The sequence below is a fragment of the Bos indicus x Bos taurus genome, chromosome X (assembly GCF_003369695.1).
Source record: "Bos indicus x Bos taurus breed Angus x Brahman F1 hybrid chromosome X, Bos_hybrid_MaternalHap_v2.0, whole genome shotgun sequence".
NCBI lineage: Eukaryota > Metazoa > Chordata > Mammalia > Artiodactyla > Bovidae > Bos > Bos indicus x Bos taurus.
The window spans coordinates 46145715-46172483 of NC_040105.1; the positions used below are offsets into that span (position 1 = coordinate 46145715).

General features: G+C 41.0%; 1 protein-coding gene across 10 annotated transcripts in view; it reads right to left on the minus strand.

The window, feature by feature from the left end:
- The window catches only part of ARHGEF9 (Cdc42 guanine nucleotide exchange factor 9), a 420451-nt gene that overhangs the window by 24895 nt on the left and 368787 nt on the right, over window positions 1-26769 (minus strand). For all 10 annotated transcript variants that reach the window (XM_027535132.1, XM_027535130.1, XM_027535131.1 and 7 more), the window contains 2 exons: window positions 22838-22969; window positions 2309-2552 (listed from right to left, as the gene is read on the minus strand). In XM_027535132.1, coding sequence (XP_027390933.1) covers window positions 2309-2552; window positions 22838-22969 — 376 coding nt within the window. The remainder of the gene's footprint in view (window positions 1-2308; window positions 2553-22837; window positions 22970-26769) is intronic.

Below are 26769 nucleotides of genomic sequence, written 5' to 3' on the forward strand. Positions count from 1 at the left end.
TACAGTGTGGGAGATATGTTGGAACCAGAGTGAATGGTATGAGTCTTCTAGTTGATCTAGGATCTGCAAAAAGCACACTAAAACAATTCCTCTAATAGCACTAACAATCTAGGCAGTGTCAGAGATTGTTGGTGCCTTCCATTAGGACAAGCAGCCAGTAGAATTTCTGTAATGATTCTACATCATGTCCTAAAGCAGTGCCCAAATGCTAAAAGCAAACTGAATTCAATGGGACTTATAGTGAATTATCAATAAGTACTCTACCCAAAACCTGAGAAGACTTAGATAAGATGAAGCAGTGTCTTTCTGATGATCCTTCCTTGCCTTTGGACCATTTCAATCCCAATACTTCAGATAGGAAAATATATTTGTACCAGGACTCAAATGGTAGGCCCATTTTTTTAGAGGCAGTTTCTTCCAACTTGAATACAGATGTTTTAAGGTATAATTCTCCTCCTTTAGGCAGGAGAAGGCAATGGCACCCCACTCCAGTACTCTTGCCTGGAAAATCCCATGGGTGGAGGAGCCTGGTAGGCTGCAGTCCATGGGGTCGCTAAGAGTTGGGCATGACTGAGCGACTTCACTTTCACTTTTCACTTTCATGCACTGGAGAAGGAAATGGCAACCCACTCCAGTGTTCTTGCCTGGAGAATCCCAGGGACGGGGAAGCCTGGTGGGCTGCCATCTATGGGATCGCTCAGAGTCAGACACGACTGGAGCAACTTAGCAGCAGCAGGAGTGAGGCAAAACCAGAAACTCTGGTGTCCTCTCAAGGAATTTCAAAGCCTGGCTGTATTGTATTTTTTATGCCAGAAAGGCAGGACGACGAGCAGGAGACCAGATAGTACTTTGTAAACCACAAGGTTAAATGCTAAATCCCACAGTGGGAAAGCAGTATAAAAAGTATCTCTACCAGCTATATTCCCTGTGGAAAGGAGAATAACTTATTTGAAATAAAAGAGTATGGTTTAGTGTGATTCTACATCATGCAAATGGTCCTGGTTTTAAATCATGCAAGTGGCCCTGTTATATTTTCTATAATTTACTTTAAAATACTTTTATACAGAGAACATGATATATATAAGAACATTAATAGGGGCATTTAGTTAACACCTAAAGTGATCTAATCAGGAATACACACTCAAGAAGTGATTTGTTAACATATTGAACATTCAGAAGTCTTTGCTCAAGAGGCCACAACTACCAGCAGTTCAGTCACCTTAATTTGGGAGGCCTAATTAGTCTAATACATGTGAAAATGAATTTTCACTGATAAAAAAGAATGCTGTACAAGATGTGCCCTCTCCACAAATGTCATATAGGCACTTGAGCCTTCACAAGAACTGGGTATAAGAATCCAGTGAACCCTGCTGCTGCTGCTGCTGCTGCTAAGTCGCTTCAGTCGAGTCCGACTCTGTGTGACCCCATAGACGGCAGCCCATCAGGCTCCCCCATCCCTAGGATTCTCCAGGCAAGAACACTGGAGTGGGTTGCCATTTCCTTCTCCAATGCATGAAAGTGAAAAGTGAAAGTGAAGTCGCTCAGTCATGTCCAACTCCTAGCAACCCCATGGACTGCAGCCTACCAGGCTCCTCTGTCCATGGGATTTTCCAGGCAAGAGTACTGGAGTGGGTTGCCATTGCCTTCACTGACAGTGAACCCTATAGCCTATATATATACTTCAGAAGGAAGCCTGAAATTTAAGATTGAAAATGAGTACTATATTTTGGCCTAATCAGAGGATTTTGTCACCGGACTTTGACTAGGAAGTTAGCTGAAAGTGAAAGTGAAAGTCTGTCAACCGTGTCCGACTCTTTGCAACCCCATGGACTGTATATAGTCCATGGAATTCTCCAGGCCAGAATACTAGAGTATGTACCCATTCCCTTCTCCAAAATTACCAAATCTGCCTCAACTAACCTAAACTTTTCACAGAAGATGCTGTTGTGTATCTAAAGACAGAGTTCTGACTTCATTGAAATTACAGAACAGGCTGTATGACTGCTTTTGTGTTTGTTTGCTAATACACTTTTGTATGTTTGGGAGAATTGAGCCTGAGGTTTGATTTAAGTGTATTAATCTCATCTAACAGTGATAATGTAGGGGAAATCAACCTCTAAGTATCACTTAACCCTGACTAATAGAAACTATTGTTATCTGCCAAAAATAACCTAATAATAGGAAACCACCAAAGTGGATTATGTCAGTTTACAACACAAATTTCTCTGCCTCTAGAAAAATGAAAATTAATTTAACTCTTCTATGTTCTTCATACCCATATTCTTCTTTCTCCTCTCAGGTCACTTACCAATTTTTTCATCTTCCTGTACCATTTTCCTCTCTTCTCTGAAAGCTCTGAGCCAGCGTATCTTCTCCTCCAATTTCTTGGCAAAGAATAGATGTATCTCCTCAGTCTCCTTGTTGTGAAGCTTGAAGGCATTTTTCATGCTTACATTAAAGTCATCATCTCTGCCATCTTCAATGTCCACTACCTCATATTTATCCATATCAATGCGGCCTTTGTAGTATAGAATGTCTCTCCGGATCAGGTCCTAGACAGGAAGAAAGAGAAGGCTTTTTGTTGGAGGTATGTGGAGAGTGGGTATAAGGACAGTTGGCACATATGCACAGCAGAATGCTAACATTGCCATTGTTCTGGTGTATCAGTGAGAGGTGGTTTGGTTTAAATCTGGACAGGTTACCTTAGCTTATGACACTAACAGTTGGCTAACTAGATGCTATTAGAGAAATCCTCTGGCCTACATCTGTGGATTTTGTCTCAGACCTCAGCCTCAATGCACATATGTGTTTACAACAAGACTGCTGATGTGAAGTAGGAAGCAGTAAGCCACACATGCACTGCTACAAAGGGCTTTTCCTCTTCCAAAATATTTGAAAGCCTTCCAGAAGTATGAAATGAACTGACTAGTTGCCTGAAGTATACTCAGGAATCTAAGTAGGCCATCAAGACTGGCATATCAGAGAGGGAATGAGTGATAAGAGTAGTTAGGTAGTCAAAGGCTGCTGGCCAGGAAGGATTACCTAGAGAAGGCTGAACACTTAGAATTCTGGGGGTTTTTGGAAAAGGACTCGTCTAGCAGGAGAAATGTAGGGAAAGTGAATAAAAAGCTTCATATGTTGACATGGATGAATCTCACAAATCTTATTGCATGAGAAAAATAAAAGTAGTAGTTGGATACAAAAAATATATTGCCTATCCATTATGATTGTTATTTTTATTCTTGGGTATATGAAATTGAATTAAACCCAGTCTATTAGACACTCATAATTACTCAATGTATAGTGCCCTTATATCTCTATTCATTTACTTGCTTACTTACTTTTATTGACATATTAAGTTTTGGTGAACCCAATGCCCATTCCAAAACCTGTAACACCAAGGCAGCCCACATATTAAATCACATGTTCATAATTCCCCTGCTTTCTATTCTATATAATTTTATCTCATCTACATGTATTCTGTTTATATAAAGTTAAAAAAACACAAAACAATGCCACATAATGTTTAGGGATATATACAAAAATTATAAGAAAAATACAACAATGATACATGCCAAATTCAAGGGAATACAAAGAGGAGAATGGGGACAAGAGAGAAAAAAGGGAAATGGATGGAAGAGGGAGAGGAGGAAGACGATATTTATAATGATTTATTTCTTAAATTGAATGGTTTGCCTTGGAAACAAGCAGAGATGATTTTGTCGTTTTTGAGATTGCATCCAAATACTGCATTTCTGAAGCTTTTGTTGACTATGAGGGCTACTCCATTTCTTCTAAGGGATTCAAAATAAAGCAAGGCAAAGGCTAATAGAGTTTTGCCAAGAGAATGCACTGGTTATAGAAAACACCCTCTTTCAACAACATAAGAGACAACTCTACACATTACTCTACACTCTCCAAGACTCTACACTCTACACATCACCGGATGGTCAATACTGAAATCAGATTGATTATATTCTTTGCAGACAAAGATGGAGAAGCTATATATAGTCAGCAAAAACAAGAGTGGGAGCTGATCATGGCTCAGATGAGTCCAGTTCAGTTCAGTTGCTCAGTCATGTCTGATTCTTTGTGACCCCATGAACTGCAGCAGGCTAGGCCTCCTTGTCCATCACCAACTCCCAGAGTTCACCCAAAACCATGTCCATCGAGTCGATGATGCCATCCAAATATCTCATCCTCTGTCATACCCTTCTCCTCCTGCCCTCAATATTTCCCAGCATCAGGGTCTTTTCAAATAAGTCAGCTCTTTGCATCAGGTGGCCAAAGTATTGGAGTTTCAGCTTCAACATCAGTCCTTCCAATGAACACCTAGGACTGATCTCCTTTAGGATGGACTAGTTGGATCTCCTTGCAGTCCAAGGGGCTCTCAAGAGTCTTCTCCAACACCACAGTTCAAAAGCATCAATTCTTCAGTGGTCAGCTTTCTTTATAGTCCAAGTCTCACATCCGTACATGACCACTGGAAAAACCATAGCCTTGACTAGACGGACCTTTGTTGGCAAAGCAATGTCTCTGCTTTTTAATATGCTGTCTAGGTTGGTCATAACTTTCCTTCCAAGGAGTAAGCGTCTTTTAATTTCATGGCTGCAGTCACCATCTGCAGTGATTTTGGAGCCCCCAAAAATCAAGTCTGACACTTTTCCCACTGTTTCCCCTCTATTTGCCATGAAATGACAGGACCGGATGCCATGATCTTAGTTTTCTGAATGTTGAGCTTTAAGTCAACTTTTTGACTCTCCTCTTTCCTTTCATCAAGAGGCTCTTTAGTTCTTCTTCACTTTCTGCCATAAGGGTAGTGTCATGTGCATATCTGAAATTATTGATATTTCTCCTAGCAATCTTGATTCCAGCTTCTGCTTCCTCCAGCCCAGCATTTCTCATGATGTCCTATGCATATAAGTTAAATAAGCAGAGTGAAAATATATAGCCTTGACATACTCCTTTTCCTATTTGGAACCAGTCTGTTGTTCCACGTCCAGTTCTAACTGTTGCTTCCTGACCTGCATACAGGTTTCTCAAGAAGCAGGTCAGGTGATCTGGTATTCCCGTCTCTTTCAGAATTTTCCACAGTTTATTTTGTTCCACACAGTCAAAGGCTTTGGCATAGTCAATAAAGCAGAAATAGATGTTTTTCTGGAACTCTCTTGCTTTTTTGATGATCCAGCAGATGTTGGCAATTTGATCTTTGGTTCCTCTGCCTTTTCTAAAACCAGCTTGAACATCTGAAAGTTCACAGTTCACATATGGCTGAAGCCTGGCTTGGAGAATTTTAAGCATTACTTTACTAGCGTGTGAAATGAGTGCAATTGTGCAGTAGTTTGAGCATTCTTTAACATTGCCTTTCTTTGGGGTTGGAATGAAAACTGACTTTTTCCAGTCCTGTGGCCACTGCTGAGTTTTCCAAATTTGCTGGCATATTGAGTGCAACACTTTCATAGGATCATCTTTCAGGATTTGAAATAGCTCGACTGGAATTCTATTACTTCCACTAGCTTTGTTCGTGTGATGCTTCCTAAGGCCCACTTGATTTCACATTCCAGGATGTCTGGCTCTAGGCGAGTGATCACACCATCATGATTATCTGGGTCATGAAGGTCTTTTTTGTACAGTTCTTCTGTGTATTCTTGCCACCTCTTCTTAATATCTTCTGCTTCTGTTAGGTCCCTACCTTTTATGTCCTTTATTGAGCCCATTTTTGCATGAAATGTACCCTTGGTATCTCTAATTTTCTTGAAGAGATCTCTAATGTTTCCCATTCTTTTGTTTTCCTCTATTTCTTTGCATTGATCGCTGAGGAAGGCTTTCTTATGGCTCAAATCATGAATTCCTTATTACCAAATTCAGACTTAATTTGAAGAAAGTAGGGAAAACCACTAGACCATTCAGGTATGACCTAAATCAAATCCCTTATGATTATACAGTGGAAGTGACAAACAGATTCAAGGGATTACATCTGATAGACAGAGTGCCTGAAGAACTATGGATGGAGGTTCATGACATTGTATAGGAGGCAGTGATCAAGACCATCCTCAAGAAAAAGAAATGCAAAAAGGCAAAATGATTGTCTGAGGAGGGCTTACAAATAGCTGAGAAATGGAGAGAAGCTAAAGGCAAAGGAGAAACAGAAAGGTATACCCGTTTGATTGCAGAATTCCAAACAGCAAGGAGAATAAGAAAGCCTTCCTCAGTGATCAATGCAAAGAAATAGAAGAAAACAATAGGATGGGAAAGACTAGAGATCTCTTCAAGAAAATTGGAGATACCAAGGGAACATTTCATGCAAAGATAGGCTTGATAAAGGACAGAAATGCTATGGACCTAACGGAAACAGAAGACATTAAGAAGAGGTGGCAAGAATACACAGAAGAACTATACAAAATGACCCAGATAACCGTGATAGTGTGATCATTAACCCAGAGCCAGACATCCTGGAATGTGAAGTCAAGTGGGCCTTAGGAAGCATCACTACCAACAAAGCTAGTGGAGGTGATGGAATTCCAGTTGAGCTATTTCAAATCCTAAAACATGATGCTGTGAAAGTGCTGCACTCAATATCCCAGCAAATCTGGAAAACTCAGCAGTGGCCACAGGACTGGAAAAGGTCAGTTTTCATTCTAGTCCCAAAGAAAGGCAAAGCCAAAAATGTTCAAACTACTGCACAATTGCCCTCATCTCACACGTTAGCAAAGTAATGCTCAAAAGTCTTCAAGCCAGGCTTCAACAGTACATGAATCCTGAACTTCCAGATGTTCAAGCTGGATTTAGAAAAGGCAGAGGAACCAGAGATCAAATTGCCAACATCCGTTGGGTCATGGAAAAAGCAAGAGCATTCCAGAGAAACATCTACTTCTGCATTATTGACTACCCCAAAGTCTTTGACTGTGTGGATCACAACAAACTGTGGAAAATTCTTCAAGAGATGGGAATGCCAGACTACCTTACCTGCCTCCTGAGAAAGCTGTATACAGGTCAAGAAGCAACAATTAGAGCTGGACATGGAACAACAGACTGGTTCCAAATTGGGAAAGGAGTATGTCAAGGCTGTATATTGTCAGCAATTCCTGCTTACTTAACTTACATGCAGAATCCATCATGCTAATTGCCAGGCTGGATGAAGCAAAATCTGGAATCAGGATTGCCAAGAGAAATATCAGTAACCTCAGATATGCAGATGACACCACCCTTATGGCAGAAAGTGAAGAAGAACTAAAGAGCCTCTTGATGAAAGGTAAAGAGGAGAGTGAAAAAGCTGGCCTAAACTCAACATTCAAAAAACTAAGGTCATGGCATCTGGTCCCATCACATAATGGCAAATAGATGGGGAAACAATGGAAACAGAGACAGACTTTATTTTCTTGGGCTCCAGAATCACTGCAGATGGTGACTGCAGCCATGAAATTAAGACATTTGTTCCTTGGAAGAAAAGCTATGACCAACATAGACAGAATATTAAAAAGCAGAGACATTACTTTGCCTACAAAGGTCCCTCTAGTCAAAGCTATGATTTTTCCAGTAGTCATGTATGGATGTGAGAATTGGAGTATAAAGAAAGCTAAGCACCAAAGACTTGACGCTTTTGAACTGTGGTGTTGGAAAATACTCTTGAGAGTCCCTTGGACCAGAAGGAGATCAAACCAGTCCATCCAAAGGGAAATCACTCCTGAAATTTCATTGAAAGGACTGATGCTGAAGCTGCAACTCCAATACTTTGGCCACCTGATGCAAAGAGCTGACTCATTGGAAAAGACCCTGATGCTTGGAATGATTGAAGGCGGGAGGAGAAAGGGATGGCAGAGGATGAGATGGTTGGATGGTGTCACCGACTTAATGGACATGAGTTTGAGCAAACTCTTGGAGTTGGTGACGGACAGGGAGTTTGAGATGGACAGGGAAGCCTTGTGTGCTCCAGCCCATGGGGTCGCAAAGAGATAGACAGGACTGAGCGACTGAACTGAACTGATGTCATATTCCCCGGTCTTCCTAGGTGGCGCTGTGGTAAAGAACCTGCCAGCCAATGTAGGAGACCTAAGAGACATGGGTTTGATCCTTGGGTCAGAAATATCCCCTGGAGGAGGGTATGGCAACCCACTCCAGTATACTTGCCTGGAGAATCCCATGGATAGAGGAGCCTGATGGGCCATAGTTCATAGGGTCTCAGAGAGTTGGACGCGACTGAAGGGACTTAGCACACATATATTCAGATTCCCAATCCTAAGTCTTCACACTGCATGGTAAACAGAGCTTTTCTGTAGGGTGTGGAAAACTGTCTTTCAGGATTCTCAGCGTAGCTCTGTCCATCTCAAAACCCTAGGTTGCCAAATACATCATGGTGTTCTTTTCTTTCCATAATGATTATGCACATAAATCATCTTGTAATCATATAAATCATTTTATTTATAATCAATCTCTAAGTTTTTGCACAGAGATTGGTTCTAATCCATTGGGTAATCCTGATATCAAGTTTACAAGAAAGATAGGTCTGCTATACAGAGTGGGACAATGTAGTTACAAGTCTGTTTCAGAGTTTGGATTCCTTTTACCATGCTCAAATTGGACAAGTTTGGTCCTGCCAAAATAATGGGGTGGCTCCTTGATGGTTCAGCAGGTTAAGAATCCATCTGTCTGCAACACAGGAGACACAGGAGATGTGGGTTCAATCCCTGGGTCAGGAAGATTCCCTGGGTCAGGAAGATTCCCTGAGTAGGAAATGGCAATCCACTCCAGTATTCTTGACTGGAAAATCCCATGGAGAGAGGAGCCTGGTGGGCTACAGTCCAAAGGGTTATAAAGAGTCGGACATGACTGAGCGACTAAGCATACATGCACACTCATGAACTAACTTCTATAATACCTAGGAACACTTTGTGAAACAATATGCATAAAAAGTTGGCCCTGTCAAACTAACTACAAAAGCAGGACAAGCTGAGGAGAATGTATCCATGTAGTCTACTTTGATTCTGTAAAGGCATGACACCTACCTTACAAAACATAATACACATGCACATAGACCTGGACCACACAGCTAATAGGTGGGTGCCCACCTGGCTAGAATATAGGCAGAGTCAACCCTCCCTCTATTCCTAACTTCAGCCTGCTGCTTCCTTTCCCTCTGAATTGGTGTGTCATAAACATTATTAGCCTTCAAAATCTTTAATAGTTTTCAAAAATGGAAAGGATGCACATGATCTTAGAGCTAAATTAAAAGCATCAACTGAACCTCCTATTGTTTCTCTAGGTATTTGAGGATAATAATGAATGACAGAGAATTCTGTCTTTGTGGCAGGGGAATAGGACTAGAGGGATGTGTCATTAAAATTCTCCCTTTTCCTGGTCTTTCTGGCTCCCCAGAGGGTTGAAAGTGAGCTTTCAGACATCAGATTAGTCATAAAGCTAAGTGAAGGGATGTGCTAGGAATGATTAAGAATGACCCACTGTTCAGAAAACCGACCAGAAAGGGTAGCTAAGGCCACTAAGCAGCACAGAATGGTGGAAAGAACATCAGTTAGAGTTTAAAGTTCTGAGTTTGAATTTTAGCTGCTTAATCTCCTAGCTGTGTGGTACTGGGCAAATGAATTAACCTTGCTAAGGCTCAATTCCCTCAACTATAAAACTAGGAGAGTCATATTTACCTTGTAAAATTGTTGTAAATCTCAAATCTAAACATGCAGTATCCAGGTCATGAGGCTAGCCTTACCTGATAAACATGGTGCTGAGCTTTCTTGCTTTCAGACCAGTGTTTCATAGATCTTAAAAACTCCTTTTGATAAATGTAAAAAACCCATTGCCTCCTTTAGTTCATTTGAACTTTCAAAGTAAGTTAAATATTGTGATAGAAAAGAAATCAAAGTCAAAGCAACTCTGAATGTTTTAAAATGTACATAGCTACCCCACTGTCCCTGGAAATTCCAGAAACCCTTTCAGGGCAGGGGTGGTATTAGTGGTGGGTGGCAAATACTGTTTGCTACTTACTCACCAAAATCACAGATCTATACCTGGGCTCACACTACTATCCCCTCCCTGATCCAAAGAAGCCTTCTATTCCAGTCCTTTCAGACTTTAAGACCAAATTCACACATTCTTCCTCCTCAAAGAAGCCTTCCATGACTGCACCCTCTAGATCACATCACTACAGTTTTCCTTTTCTGAACACTAGCACTGACTATGAAGACTATGAAGACACTTATGAAGACAACTATAAAGACTATGAAGACAACCAGCATTCAATTACCACCCTAGTGAATTTGCATTAGTTCTGTTTTATATGTTTTATTGCTAATTTTGTCTGTCCATTCAGGTTGTGCCCCGTACTGAGCTTTCCTTGGTTTTGCCTTATTTAGGAGTTATCCAGGGAAGGAAAGCTGATAAAGGCTCAAACATTTTTTCTGCTCAGCTTCCACACACAGCAAGAGGACAAAGCTCTCCTGGGCCCTAGTTGCCTGTGGGACTGCTGGGACTGGGATGCCCACATGCAAATTGTTAATGGTGATCTGAGTGCTTTCAAAGGCACATGGTGAATAGGTGCTCCCTACAGATGCTATTTCGGAGAAGGCAGTGGCACACCACTCCAGTACTCTTGTCTGGAAAATCCCATGGATGGAGGAGCCTGGTGGGCTGTATAGTCCATGGGGTCACTAAGAGTCGGACACGACCAAGCAACTTCACTTTCACTTTCCACTTTCATGCATTGGAGAAGGAAATGGCAACCCACTCCAGTGTTCTTGCCTGGAGAATCCCAGGGATGGGGGAACCTGGTGGGCTGCCGTCTATGGGGTCGCACAGACTGAAGCGACTTAGCAGCAGCAGCAGCACAGATGCTATTTAGACTTCCCTGGTGGCTCAGACGGTAAAGCGTCTGTCTACAGTGTGGGAGACCGGAGTTCAATCCCTGGGTGGAGAAGATCTCCTGGAGAAGGAAATGTCAACCCACTCCAGTATTCTTGCCCAGAAAATCCGATGGATGGAGGAGCCTGGTAGGTTACAGTCCATGGGGTTGCAACGAGTCGGACAGGACTGAGCTTTCACTTTCACTTTCACAGATGCTATTTGGGTCTTCACAATTTCTCTGTCTAAATGGGGTTGTTTCTAACAGGATGGCCACCTTCCTCCTTTTCCTTTCTACTCATCCAAGTTGGAGGAGATTAAGGGAGCTAGTGCTTCTCTAGGATGGTCCTGGCACCTGCAGCCAAGCACTCTGGCCCTGGCTCTAGCCATGTCTCCAGCAAGGAGCTTATCCCCATCCCTGACATTACGTGATTGAAACAGCTGGGAGCTGTTTGAACTTGGCCTTACTGGGTATTCATGGGGTTTACTGAAATACTATAGTACATTTTGTACAAATGGCAGGTGCTGCAGTCTGGGGAATGTAACTGTTCAGGATTGAAGTTTGCCTCACTTGCTTGTCAGCAAGGTTCTCCCTACCTCTTTTGAGGGGGCCCTGGCTACTCACCTCTAGCCTAACAACCCTGGCTTTCTCTTCAGATCCTGGGGAAGGCACATGGTGCTATGACTGGATTTGTCTTTATCATTATAACATTGCAGCATCTAGAATACATTCTTTTTTTAATTAATTTATTTTAATTGGAGGCTAATTGCTTTACAATATTGTAGTGGTTTTTGCCAAACATTGACATAAATCAGCCATAATGACAACAACGACAACAGTGAACACTTAAACAACAGACATTATGCAGCAGACACTACTCTAAATACTTTCCCCCCAGCTTTATTGAGGTATAAATAACAAAACTTATATATATTTAAGGTATACAACTTGATGTTTTTATATATGTATGCATTATGTAATGATCATCACAATCAAGTTAATTAACATATCCATCATCTCACATAGTTGTCTTTTTTTGAGATGAGAAAATACTTCAGATCTATTTTCTTAGCAAATTTCAATTATACAATACAGTGTTGCTAACTATAGTCACCATATGTATAATACATTAGCTATCCAAAACTCATTTATCCTACATAACTGAAAGTTTTTACCCTTTGACCAACATCTCCCCATTTTCTCCACCCAAATGAGCCCCGGCAACCACCATTCTACTCTCTACCTCTATGAGTTGGACTGTTTTAAATTCCATATATAAATGAGATAATATAGTATCTGTCTTTCTCTGCCTTATTTTACATAGAATAATATCTTCCAGGTTCAACCATGTTGTTGGGCACAGCAGGGTTTCTTTCTTTTTCAAATATTTAATAATATCACATTGTGTATATGTGTGTGTGTATGATGTTACCTTTATGTGTTCATCCCTTGGCAACTACACTTTGCATTTATTAACTTAAATCATCCTATCTTACAAGTTAGGTACTGTTATAATCCCATTTTATGAGAAACTGCGGACATAGAGCAGTTAAGAAACTTGCCCAGGAATAAAAGCTACCATTTATGGCATAGCTGGGATTTGAGTCTAAGATATCTGGCTCTAAAAATCTGTTCTTGTTTTAACCACTGTGTATACAGCCATGAAGTTAAAAGATGCGTACTACTTGGCAGGAAAGTTATGACCAAACTAGAGAGCATATTAAAAAGAAGAGACATTACTTTGCCAACAAAGGTCCATCTAGTCAAGGTTATGGTTTTTCCAGTAGTCATGTGTGGATGTGAGAGTTGGACTATAAAGAAAGCTGAGCGCTGAAGAATTGATGCTTTTGAACTGTGGTGTTGGAGAAGACTCTTGAGAGTCCCTTGGACTGCAATGACCAGTCCATTCTAAAGGAAATCAGTCCTGAGTGTTCACTGGAAGGACTGATGTTGAAGCTGAAACTCCAATACTTTGGCCATCTGATGTGAAGAACTGACTCATTTGAAAAGACCCTGATGCTGGGAAAGATTGAAGGCAGGAGAAGAAGGGGATGACAGAGGATGAGATGGTTAGATGACATTACCAACTCAATGTACATGAGTTTGAGTAAACTCTGGGAGTTGGTGATGGACAGGGAGGCCTGGCGTGCTGCAGTCCATGGGGTCTCAAAGAGTTGGACACGACTGAGTGACTGAACTGAACTGAACTGATACTGCCTCTGAATAAAAACGTCCTGAATGAATGATCACTGAATATTTACTGTGTGCCAGGCCCTATAACTGTATTACCTCATTTAACACTGAGATACAACACACTTGTACATGTACATGAACTTGCATGAGGTACAACAACATGCAACACTTCCTCGCATGTAGATACTATTCAGTTCAGCTTGATGATTCCCATTTTGCAAATGAGGGGATAATAAAAGGCACCCAGGAGGTGTCCAAGATTACATAGCTGATGGGAAAAAGTAAACTGGTGGTCTCTTGTCTGGCTCTAGAACCCATGACCTTAACATTATAGCTCACTGCATCCCATTCCTTCAAGTGATTCTCCTCAAATCCTCCTGAAGTGAATTCTATCATCAGGTTGACTTGACATTGATAAGAATAAAGACTTAAAGAACTGATGCAAGGTTAAGCAAATTAGTAAGAGATAGTAGAGTCTTGGACTCAAGTGTTCTTGTTTTAAATCCACTGGTTTTAAAGTAGAAATCTTTTTTTCTACTCTATTCCATCTCTGATGCATTTTTGAGTTGTTCCAAATGCCTCAACCTCCAAGTCTGGCCCTTTAGTTCATGAAAAAATGGTCCAAAGGCAGAAAGTTCCATGAACAGAAGAAATTATCTCTCCAGCATCCCTACATTCAATTTAGTTCCAATTCTCCCAGAATATGATGAAAGCAACAAAAAACTAAGCAGTTATGATGCAGGGGACAACAGAGCATGTCCAGACTGGCACAATTGATGAAAGATAGGGAAAAGGCTGTTTGTGGCAACAGCAGAGTTGTAACAATATTGGTGGATGATTGACTGAGGAGAGGGAAAAGGGGTTCTCTCTTCCTCAGTAAAATATGAAAGGGAAGAAACAAAAAAGGGTAAAATTTCCGGAAGCAACTAAATCATTTCCAATATAATCATCTCAGGAGGAAAATAACAAAAAAATTATTAAACAAAATTAAATTCAGATAACAATTATATGTACTACTGTGGGCAAAAATTCCTGAGAAGAAATGGATTAGCCCACACAGTCAACAAAAGACTTCAAGATGCAGTACTTGGGTGAAATGAAAGTGAAAGGTGCTCAGTCATGTCTGACTTTTTGCAACCCCATGGACCATACAGTCCATGGAATTCTCTAGGCCAGAATACTGGAGTGGGTAACCTTTCCCTTCTCCAGGGGATCTTCCCAACCCAGGAATCAAACTGGGGCCTCCTGCATTGCAGGCAGATTCTTTACCAACTGAGCTATCAGGAAATCCTAGCACTTGGGTACAATCTCAAAAACAACAGAATGATCTCGGTTTGTCTCCAAGGCAAACCATTCAATATCACAGTAAGCCAAGTCTATGCTCCAACCACTAATGCCAAAGAAGCTGAAGTTGAACAGTTCTGTGAGGACCTACAAGACCTTCTAGAATCAACATCCAAAAAAGATGTCCTTTTCATCATAGAGGACTAGAATGCAAAAGTAGGAAGTCAAGAGATACCTGGAGTAACAGGCAAGTTTGGCCTTGGAGTACAAAATGAAGCAGGGCAAAAGCTAACAGAGTTTTGTCAAGGGAACACACCAGTCATAGCAAACACCCTCTTCCAACAACACAAGAGACAACTCTACACATGGACATCACCAGATGGTCAACATTGAAAACCAATGATGGAGAAGCTGTATGCAGTCAGCAAAAAACAAGACCTGGAGCTGACTCAGATCATGAGCTCCTTATTGCAAAATTCAGGCTTAAATAGAAGAAAGTAGGGAAAACCACAGGCTATCAAATCCCTTATGATTATACCATGTAGGTGACAAATAGGTTCAAGAGATTAGATCTGGTAGACAGAGTCCCTGAAGAACTATGGACAGAGGTTTTTAACTATGTATAGGAGGCAGTGACCAAAACCATCCCAAAGAAAAAGAAATTCAAGAAACCAAAGTGGTTGTCTGAGGAGGCTTTAGGGGAACACATGTTTTAAAATTATTAAATTAAAAAAATTAAAAAAAAGAGAGAAAAGGAGAGAAACAAAAGGCAAAGGAGAAAGGTAAAGATATACCAAACTGAATGAAGAGATCCAAAGAATAACAAGGAGAGAGAAGAAAGACTTCTTAAGCAAACAATGCAAAGAAACAGAAGAAAGGAATAGAATGGGAAAGACTAGAAATCGCTTCAAAAAAAATGGAGATATCAGGGGAACATTTCATGCAAGGATGGGCATGGTAAAGGGCAGAATTGGTAAGGACCTAACAAAAGCAGAAGAGATTAAGAAGAGATGGCAAGAATAGACAGAAGAACTATACAAAAAAGGTCTTAATGACTCGGATAAACACAAATATGTAGTCACTTTTCTAGAGCCAGACATCCTGGAGTGTGAAGTCAAGTGGGCCTTAGGAAGTATTACTGCAAACAAAGCCAGTGGAGGTGATAGAATTCCAGCTGAATTATTTCAAATCCTAAAAGATGATGCTGTTAACAAGCTACACTCAATATGTCAGCAAATTTGGAAAACTCAGCAGTGGCCAAAGGACTAGAAAAGGTCAGTTTTCATTCCAATCTCAAAGAAGAGCAATGCCAAAGAATGTTCAAACTACTGTACAGTAGTGCTCATTTCATAAGCTAGCAACTCAAAATCCTTCGAGCTAGGCTTCAGCAGTACATGAACTGAGAAATTCCAGATGTACAAGCAAGGTCTAGAAAAGGCAGAGGAACCAGACGCCAAATTACCAACATTCATTGGATCACAGAGAAAGCAAAGGAATTTCAGAAAAATATCTATTTCTGCTTCATTAACTATGCTAAAGTCTTTGTGTGGACGACAACAAACTGCGGACAATTCTTAAAGAGATGGGAATGCCAGACCACCTTACCTGTCTCCTGAGAAGGCTGTATACAGGTCAAGAAGCAACTTTTAGAACAGGACATGGAACAATGGACTGGTTCAAAATTGGCAAAGGAGTATGTCTAGGTTGTATACTGTCACCCTGTTTATTTAATTTAGATGCAGGGTATATCATGAGAAATGCCAAGCTGGATGAATCACAAGCTGGAATCAAGATTGGCAGGAGAAATATCAACAGCCTCAGATATGCAGATAATACCACTCTAATGGCAGAAAGTGCAGAGGAACTAAATAGCCTCTTAATGAGGGTGAAGGAGGAGAGTGAAAAAGCTGGCTTAAAACTCAACACTCAAAAAAGTAATATCATGGCATTCAGTACCATCACTTCATGGCAAATAGATGGGGAAAAATTGGGAGCAGTGACACAGTTTATTTTCTTGGGTTCCAAAATCATTGCAGACAGTGATTGCAACCAGGAAATTAAAAGATGCTTGCTCCTTGGAAAAAAAGCTATGACAAACCTAGACAGCATTTTAAAAAGCAGAGATATCACTTTGCCAACAAAGTATAGTCAAAGCTATGGTTTTCCAGTAGTCATGTATGGATGTGAGATTTGGACCATAAAGAAGACTGAGCACTGAAGAATTGATTCTTTCAATCTGTGGTGCTGGAGAAGACTCTTGAGAGTCCCTTGGACTACAAGGAGATCAAATCAGTCAATCCTGAGGGAAATCAACCCTGAATATTCATTGGAAGGACTGATGCTATTTGATGCTGAAGCTGAGGCTCCAATACTTTGGCCACCTGATGAGAAGAGCTTATTCATTGGAAAGGACCCTGATACTGGGAAAGATTGATAGCAGGAGGAAAAGAGGCCAAGAGAGGATGAGATGATTGGATAGCGTCACCTATTCAATGGACATTAGTTTGAGCAAACTCAGGGAGATACTGAAGGACAGAGAAGCCTGGCGTGCTGCAGTCCATGAGGTCACATAGAGTCAGACACGATTTAATGACTGAACAACAACAACAAGATGCAGAGGAGCAGAAACTTAAGTGATATCATAATGGACAAGAAAACAAAAAAAGGCTTATCTAAATTTTTCAAAACAAAAGTGACAAAGAGGGAAGCAGCAAAAGTTAAGGAAGGGATCACATAGTTAGAAGCCACTGGTGTCATTTTCCACCGAGTATAATGACCCTTAGAAAGCATCTTCATATATATATTCACACACATATATGCACACTCTGAAACAAGCTACACGTTTTTCAAGCTGTTATAAGTGGTGTACACAATCCCAGCTTCCAGTTAGGGAAATTTTAGCTTAACTTTTTGGGAATGAACAGAATCTTGAGAGCTGGATGAGAACTTATTAATAATAACTGGGCCAAATTATCTCAGGAGTCAGGTCTTTCAATCTCTCTTATACTATCTCTGGCAGAAAAACATCTAGCTCACTTGGTGGTACATCTAGTGATGGAGGGGCTTCCCTGATGGCTCAGTGGGTAAAGAATTCACTTGCAATGTAGGAAATGGAGGTTTGATCCCTGGGTTGGGAAGATCCCTTGGAGGAGGAAATGGCAACCCACTCCAGTATTCTTGCCTGGAGAATCTCATCAACAGAGGACTGAGCATGCATGCTAGTGATGGAGGCCTCACTATCTTACAGGGCTGATTATTTCTTTATTGGGTTGGGAGAAGACTAACAAGTACCTACTAGGTGTAAGGCCCTCTATCAGGCATTTTATATGCACTGATTTCATTTAATCTTCACAATCCTGTAGAATAGCTGTTATCTCCATTTTACAGACAATGAAATAAAAGTGGAGGAAGTGAAAAGTCATTTGTTTGAAATCATGTAGTTAGGGAGTGCTGGAACTAAGGAGCCCAAAATCTGACCATAAATTTTATGCTTTTTCTACCACTCCACATTCCTTCTATCTCCAAGGAAACCTTAGAAAGTCTGAAGCACCAGGCTAAAATCATGATATTTTCTATCTAGTGCAACCTGCTCATCAACTACTCTAGTTAATGGCAAGACAGAAACTGGATTTTATGTGACATGATCTGCTGTTAGGAAACCAATGGTGAGTCCCTGTCACTGTACCTCCATTTAAATGTTCACCTCTGTTTGATAATCTATTATAGAATTCTGACAAGCTCAATGGGAATAATGACATAGAGGTTACTAATGAAAAGTCTGGAGCTAGCTTTTCTAGATTCAATTCCTGGCTCCATCACTCAATAGCTATGATATCACCTTGGGCAAATTATATTGGGTTGGTCAACAAGTTCCTTTGTTTTTTTAAGCAAAAATAAAAGATACATTTTTCATTTTCACCAAGAACTTTATTGAACAATATATTCAGGGTTTTGTTCCATTACCTTCTGTCAATTTTTAGGCAACTTCATAACCATATAACTTCTCTGTACCTCACTTTATATATATTTAAAATGGGAAAAATAATAGTACTTACCTCATATGTTTGTTGTGATGATTAAATTGAGTTAATGAAAATAAAGGTCTTAGAACAGAATCATAGAGGTACACAGTGAATGTTAGTCCATCATTGTCAATCTATATTTTATAGAATCTTTTAAATTTTGAAAAGTGGTACAACATGAACCGTGAACTTCCAGATGTTCAAGCTGGTTTTAGAAAAGGCAGAGGAACCAGAGATCAAATGGCCAACATCCACTGGATCATCGAAAAAGGAAGAGAGTTCCAGAAAAACATCTATTTCTGCTTTATTGACTATGCCAAAGCCTTCCACAATAAACTGTGGAAACTTCTGAAAGAGATGGGAATACCAGACTATCTGACCTGCCTTGTGAGAAACCTATATGCAGGTCAGGAAGCAACAGTTAGAACTAGACATGGAACAACAGACTGGTTCCAAATAGGAAAAGGAGTATGTCAAGGCTCTATATTGTCACCCTGCTTATTTAACTTATATGCAGAGTACACCATGAGAAACATGGGCTAGAAGAAGCACATGCTGGAATCAAGATTGCCAGTAGAAATATCAATAACCTCAGACATGCAGATGACACCACCCTTATGGCGGAAAGTGAAGAGGAACTAAAAAGCCTCTTGATGAAAGTGAAAGAGGAGAGTGAAAAGTTGGCTTAAAGCTCAACTTTCAGAAAACGAAGATCATGGCATCTGGTCTCATCACTTCATGGGAAATAGATGGGAAAACAATGGAAACAGTGTCAGACTTTATTTTTTAGGGGCTCCAAAATCACTGCAGATGGTGATTGCAGTCATGAAATTAAAAGATGCTTACTCCTTGGAAGGAAAGTTATGACCAACCTAGATAGCATATTCAAAAGCAGAGACATTACTTTGCCAATAAAGGTCCGTCTAATCAAGGCTATGGTTTTTCAGGTGGTCATGTATGGATGTGAGAGTTGGACTGTGAAGAAAGCTGAGCACCGAAGAATTGATGCTTTTGAACTGTGGTGTTGGAGAAGACTCTTGAGAGTCCCTTGGACTGCAAGGAGATCCAACCAGTCCATTCTAAAGGAGATCAGTCCTGGGTGTTCATTGGAAGGACTGATGCTAAAGCTGAAACTCCAGTACTTTGGCCACCTCATGCGAAGAGTTGACTCATTGGAAAAGACTCTGATACTGGGAGGGATTGGGGGCAGGAGGAGAAGAGGATGACAGAGGATGAAATGGCTGGATGGCATCACCGACTCGATGGACATGAGTTTGGGTGAACTCCGGGAGTTGGTGATGGACAGGGAGGCCTGGCGTGCTGCAAGTCATGGGGTTGCAAAGAGTCAGACACGACTGAGAGACTGTACTGAATTGATAGTGTTTTGATAGATCTCCTGGAACACATGATTCTGTTGCATTTATCTACAGCAATTCTGCTGAGGACATCTGAGAATTATTTCAGTGCCCAATGATGTATATATTTTTAAATTATTTTAGATCACAAGCCCGAAGAAGGCAGAGCTGGCTGGCACAGAGCAGGGGATCAATAATTACAGCATGAAATTCAGAACACTGAAGTGTTTTCCTATAACTACAGATACTTTAGGTTTAAATTTCCCCTCAACAGGTTTATGCTCTTTTTCCATTGACAGAGAAGTTTTATGTTCCTCTGTTAATAGTAAATTAGTTATCCTTAGCAGGGAGCTGACAGAATATCATTTTTTTTCTTCTTTCTATGAACGGATCTTTTAAAATCATTGATATTATCTTAGAATCTTTAATAACTAACTTTTACCCATTCTAGGATTCATGAAACTAATCTTTGTCACTCCTATTAAACATCCTACCACATATAAAATGTTACCTATTATCTATCCACTTGCTAGGGCCCCATGTTTCCTCTTCCTTTTAAAATATGAACTCATCAGAAAGCTTAGTGTAGTGACATTTGATTACTTAGCTTTCTTGTCCCCTTTCTTCCTTGTAAAAAGATTACTGTGTTCTGGGGCATTGTTTTTAAATCTGTGCCTAAGGTGAGTGCCTTACTCACCCAGTTCTAGTCCTGGCCCTTCTTCTTTTCCTTTGTATATTTCCTTTGCCAAAGGAATCTTCACCTTCAAAAGGCTCTGTCCATTTCTTCCAGCTCTACCTCATAAGGAAAGTCTTTTATAGCAGTGACAAGAAGTCTCTCAACCACTCAGCAGACAAAGGACCTTGTCTCTTTCTATACCTTATTTTGACTTCATGGTCATTTCTCAAAAGTTTACTCCCTATTTGCTGAATAGAAAGATCTATTTTAGGTATCAAATAGAAATCCTCAACCATAGCCTCAACACAAGCATCATATATAGCTTTAATAGCCTTTGAAAAATCAAACTGTAGTTGCTCATGCTCTGAGGAACCAGAGTCAAGAAGGCCCAGGTATGTAGTTAGTGCCCTTTATACTCAAGAGTCTGAGTCAGCTTTGTTCTGGAATGCGAGTCCACAGTTCTTATTAGAAAAAGAAGCCTCTCATTGGAATAAAGCTATGCTAGCTTCAAGGTTTCTCTTGTTTTTGTGATCCTCGTTGCCTGCTACCCCCATCCTGCCAGGTTGGCTTGCTTGAACCCCCAACCCTGCTTTGACTTCTGGTTTCTCCTTAATCACTGGCTCATACTAACTGGCCTGGAGCTGACTCTCATTCAATTTTATTCTTCTTCTGCCCCTTGCTCATAAATTAATCCCACTGTCCATCTTGTTTCTTCCCTTTATTCCTAGCCTTTGCCTCACTATTTTGTGTCCTGGGTCCTGGCACTGTCTCTTAGTTTCTTATATCTACATCTTTCCAGAGCTGAGTTTCACATTTTACTTAAAGTAATCTCAGCCTTGGCAGACAGGTACCCAGATTAACAGGGTCTGAGTTGTGCACAACTCTAAAATAAACCAGCTTCTTAATTGTTTTTCTGTGTCTCTCTCTGACTGGTTGTTCTGAGTGTAAAAATGCCTCAATGGGAAGAATGGGCAGATGCCTATGGGTAACATGGCTGATATGCTGAGAATTTCCTTGGCTACCTAAATTAATGCTCAAAAATCTGCCTCCTGATTTGATGTAGGTCTAAGGAAGAGTTGGGGGTAAATAATAAGAGGGCTGGGTGCTTAGCCAAGTTCCAGATTCCTAAAAATTATCTCTTCCAGGGCCAGGTCAAGACCAAGGCAGTAACTATCTCTATTAACTAGCCAGCTATCAGTTCCAGAGCTGGCACTTAAAAGCTTATCCCCAAACACTGAGGAGGTTTCACTTGAAACTCAATTTGTTCTCTTAATGTACCATCAAAGGAAAATGAACAAAGATTTAATACAAGATGTGGCATACACAGAGAACAGCGGCTTAAAAACAAATGTGTGGTTCTTGTTCCAGGTTGAAAAAAAAGAAAGTCACTCAGTCGTATCCAGCTCTTTGTGACTCCATGGACTGTAGCCCACCAGGCTCCTCTGTCCATAGAATTCTCCAGGCAAGAATATTGAAGTGGGCTGCCATTTCCTTCTCCAGGTTAGAAAACATCAGTGTTTAACCTAATGTTTCATGACTTAGTATTCCCTTGCAAAGGTATTTTCTATGGGTGAGGAAGAGAACAAAGGGAGTGAATTATGGAGAAAGAGCCAAGGGTAGGATGGTGAATTTAGTCACTCTAAGCATTCTTTGGTTTTGCCCTCCTCTTTTACTTTCCCTGGTCCCAAATTCTTTCCAGCAGTCCTTGGAGCCAAAAGTTATCTGAACTCCCTATCCTAAGGGAGGAGGTAGAGGAAACAGTATCCAATTTGGAGGAATCAGGCTGAAAACATATGCCACCCTCCTACCTGCCAAGGAGAAGATACTAAGAAACAAACACTCATACTGAGTTAATCATAAGAGTAAGACATTTTCTCAAATGAATTAAAGAGAAGGGAATGTAAAGGAGAGCTCAGTTGAGAGTTATAGGGATGTGACTCACCTTATAGAGGAATTGGGTAGGGGAACAGAGAAACTTCCTATTACAAAGGTACCTACCTGTAAGGGTAAGTTAGGATGTCCTGTGTTGTTTCCTAGGGCAGTAAGGGCCAGATGGGCAAAGCTATTAGAGAATAAATGGGAGGAGGTACTCAGGGAAGCCACTGTTCACAAACTAGGATAGAAATATTACAATATTTTTAGGAACTGGTACAGATCAGCAGTGTAGTCTATCAGCTCTGGGTGGAAGAGAGTGAGAAAGATCACCATGAAGAGCAGGAGGGAAAAGTGTAAAAAATATGCCAACACAAAATTTACGAATTTCAGAGTTTCACAGCCAATAAGACAGCACTGCCTGTGATGTCAAGGCATACCACTGATGACATGGAATTGCTGCCAATTTCCTGTCTTGTTCTTGCCTGGCAGGGTTGCCCACCTCATTTGGAGCAAGGGATAACAGTGAGGAAGGGTCTGGTGCTCCTTAGGTGACCATCTCCCTCAGGGAAGAAAGGGGTATGGTTACCTTCTTGCAGAGGACCATCTGGTGGTCAAACAGGAAGAAGACTCGCTGCTGGTTGCGGCCATAGGGCTGGTAGATCCAGGCCATCTCCCCAGTGTAGATCAGCTCCGAGCTCCTGTCTAGGATGTCCTCGCCCTGGAAAGAACATATGATAATGAGAGGCAGCCAGGCAGGAAGCATGGCATCTTCATCTGCCTGGAGGCACCTAGAGTTGACTATAAGCTGGGAAATAAGCAGGACAGAAAGGGACTAGTAAGGAAGAAGGAATGGAGGGAGGGATCCCTGGGAGTCCCTGAAAGGCTCCATGAGTTATAAAGACCCATAGTCTTGTTTACTCTGAAGTCAAATGAGCCCCACTACCCAGGACTGCTACAGTCCTTCTTTACCAGTTGCTCTCTGGCCACAGAGCCACCAGCTGCCTTGAGATGTCTCTCTCTCTCTCTCTCTCATATTCTCCCTCTCTTTTTTTTTTTTTCTATGAATCTCTCTTTCCATCTTAATCTTTCATCCCAGTTCTAGACTTTAAGTCTCTTTCTTGTACCTGAAGAGTAAAGCCTGAGCAGGTGTAAAAAGTCGCTTTGGTTCCTAGACAAGTAAAACAAGACAAGGAGGGATAAAGAGGAGATGATTTTTGAGGGAGAGAAAGGGAATCCATTCACCCTCTTAAAATTGTGTTTCCTTCTTTTCTCAGTTCATTAAAATATACTGATTAAATAGGAAATTTTATCACCACATGCTACCTTGGTCTGATATCCAGAAAGCCTGAATAACTTGCTTATCTTTCTGGCTATGTAGAATCAGACACACACCAAAAGCCCCATCAAGACACTTAACTCTTAGCTAATTCTATTCCACAGTTTCCAAGGGCCTTTTATTTGTGGGAACTTGATATGTAGGGGTGTATGTCAGATGCCAAGCCATATCTGGCCCTGTTCTTAAGGAGTTTACACCTCAGCAGAGGAGTCTACTACAGGTATGCTCAGAACTTGTGGAATGCAAGGCAAACTATGGGGACAAAGAGCAGTGGCTCCATGATTCAGGAGAGTTAATGCTTACTGAGCACCTACAGGGGTCAGACATCATGCTACATACTTTCACTCTGTCTTTTGTGCATCACAATAGCCCTGGGAGGTAGATAGTCTTGCTATCATCTGTATATTCTGAAGGACAAAGAGGTCAAGTGATCAGCCATGGTCACCCAGCTAATTAGCCAAAGATTCATAATCCAAACCTAAGTCTGCAACTCCAGAAAGTGTGCTCATTTTTGCCAATACATTATATTGTCTCTAGGCCAAAAAGGCACTGAAGGGTCAGTCCCTTTCTCTCTCTGGGTGTCAGTTTTTCTAGCTGTTAAATGAGGTATGTGAGGATGATCTCTAAGCTCCTAGCTGCTGCTGCTACTGCTGCTAAGTCACTTCAGTCGTGTCCCACTCTGTGCGACCCCATAGGCGGCAGCCCACCAGGCTCCCCCATCCCTGGGATTCTCCAGGCAAGAATACTGGAGTGGGTTGCCATTTCCTTCTCCAATGCTAGCCCTGACACTCTAATGCTAAGATCTCAGCCTTGCACCAAAAAGTTTCAAGTCAAAGTTAGACATGGAGGGTCCTGCATTTTCCTGGAAACAATCAGAGGCAAACAACCTGGGCAAAGCAGTGGCACAAAAAGAGGGGTAGCTAGAAATGTTATTCTTGAGCATACCACTTTTTTTTCAGTCTAAGAGATAGGAAGAAAAACAGGAGCTCTGTGGAAATATTTTCTAATAATACAACCTCAAAAAGAAATCTCAGTGATACTAATGTGACTCCAGACCACAGCCTAGGAGCTCCTTGGAATTTTGATAAACATTCCTCCTTGGCGGGCCCACATACTAACCCAGAACTTCTGGAGGCCCAGGATTAGGAAAAAAAATCCTTGAGTGTGGGGGCCATGCAAGGTTTTAGTGTTGGCGGGGTGGGAAGCTGAAAGTGGTACCACTCATCCATGCCCCAACTTGAGGCAGGCCAGGAACATGTATTAAAATCCATTTTAAACATGTATGAAGTGAAAGAAAGGTATAAAGGGGGCCAATGCTATACAAAGATGTGCAGGATGACTTTTAAAGGCACAATTTGCTAAGCTGAAGATGATCAGACCAAGGGTACTGCTCATTGCCATCTGGTCCACCCACTCTACCAGTGAGGAGTACCCCAATTCTATCAATTGTATTCTAAGTACTTGCCATGAGTGCCACTTGGTGTCTTTCTACCAAGAAGGAAACTTGAATAAATACACCTCTGTGCTCACCAAGCTGACTGTTGTCAGGTAACTCTCTTATGTTCTCTGTTCCTCAGTTTCCTCATTTAAAATGATGATAATATGACCAACCTCATCTGGCTGTTGCAAGAATTATATAACATACAAAGTGCTTAGAAAAGTGTACTTTTCTAAGTGTACTTTCCACATAATGATAGCTATTATCTTGAATATTACTGTGTGCCCCGAATCTTGTGCCACATGCTCCTATTTATACTCATAACCCAATAAGGGATGTACTGTTTAGTTCAGTTCAGTCACTCAGTCATGTTTGACTCTTTGCAATCCCATGGACTACAGCATGCCAGGCTTCCCTGTCCATCACCAAATACCGGAGTTTACTCAAACTCAAGTCCATCAAGTCGGTGATGTCATTCTACTGCTGTCCCCTTCTCCTCCTGCCTTCAATCATCAGGGTCTTTACCAATGAGACAGTTCTTCACATCAAGTGGCCAAAGTATTGGAACTTCAGCTTCAGCATCAGTCCTTCCAATGAATATTCAGGTCTGATTTCCTTTAGGATTGACTGGTTTGATTTCCTTGCAGTCCAAGGGACTCTCAAGAGTTTTCAACAACACAATACAAAAGCATCAGTTTTTTTTGGCACTCAGCTTTCTTCATGGTCCTATTCTCACATCCATACTTGACTAGTGGAAAAACCATAGCTTTGACTAGGTGGACCTTTGTTGGCAAGGTAATGTCTCTGCTTTTTAATATGCTGTCTAGGTTGGTCATAACTTTTCTTCCAAGGAGCAAGCGTCTTTTACTTTCACGGCTGCAGTTACCATCTGAACTGATTTTGGAGCCCCCCAAAATAAAGTTTGTCACTGTTTTCATTTTTTCCCCATCTATTTGCCATGAAGTGATGGGACCAGATGCCACGATCTTAGTTTTCTGAATGCTGAGTTTTAAGCCAACTTTTTGACTCTCCTCTTTCACTTTCATCAAGAGGCTCTTTAGTTCCTCTTCACTTTCTGCCATAAGAGTGGTGTCATCTGCATATCTGAAGTTATTGATATTTCTGTCAGGAATCTTGATTCCAGCTTGTGCTTCATCCAGCCCAGCATTTCTCATGATGAACTCTGCATATAAGTTAAATAAGCAGGGTGACAATATATATCCTTGCCATACTCCTTTGCCAATTTGGAACCAGTCTATTGTTCCATGTCCAGTTCTAACTGTTGCATCTTGACTTGCATACAGATTTCCCAGGAGATAGGTAAGGTGGTCTGATATTCCCATCACTTTAACAATGTTCCACATTTTGTTGTGATCCACAGTCAAAGGCTTTGGAGTAGTCAATACAGCAGAAATAATTGTTTTTCTGGAACTCTCTTGTTTCTTTTATGATCCTATGGATTTGGCAATTTGATCTCTGGTTCCTCTGCCTTTTCTAAATCCAGCTTAAACATCTCGAAGTTCTCAGTTCATGTATTATTGAAGCCTGTCTTGGAGAATTTTGAGCATTACTTTGCTAATGTGTGAGATGAGGGCAATTGTGTGGCAGTTTGAACATTCTTTGGCATTGCCTTTTTTTGGGATTGGAATGAAAACTGACCTGTGGCCACTGCTGAGTTTTCCAAATTTGCTGGCATGTTGAGTGCAGTAATTTAACAGCATCATCTTTTAGGACTTGCAATAGC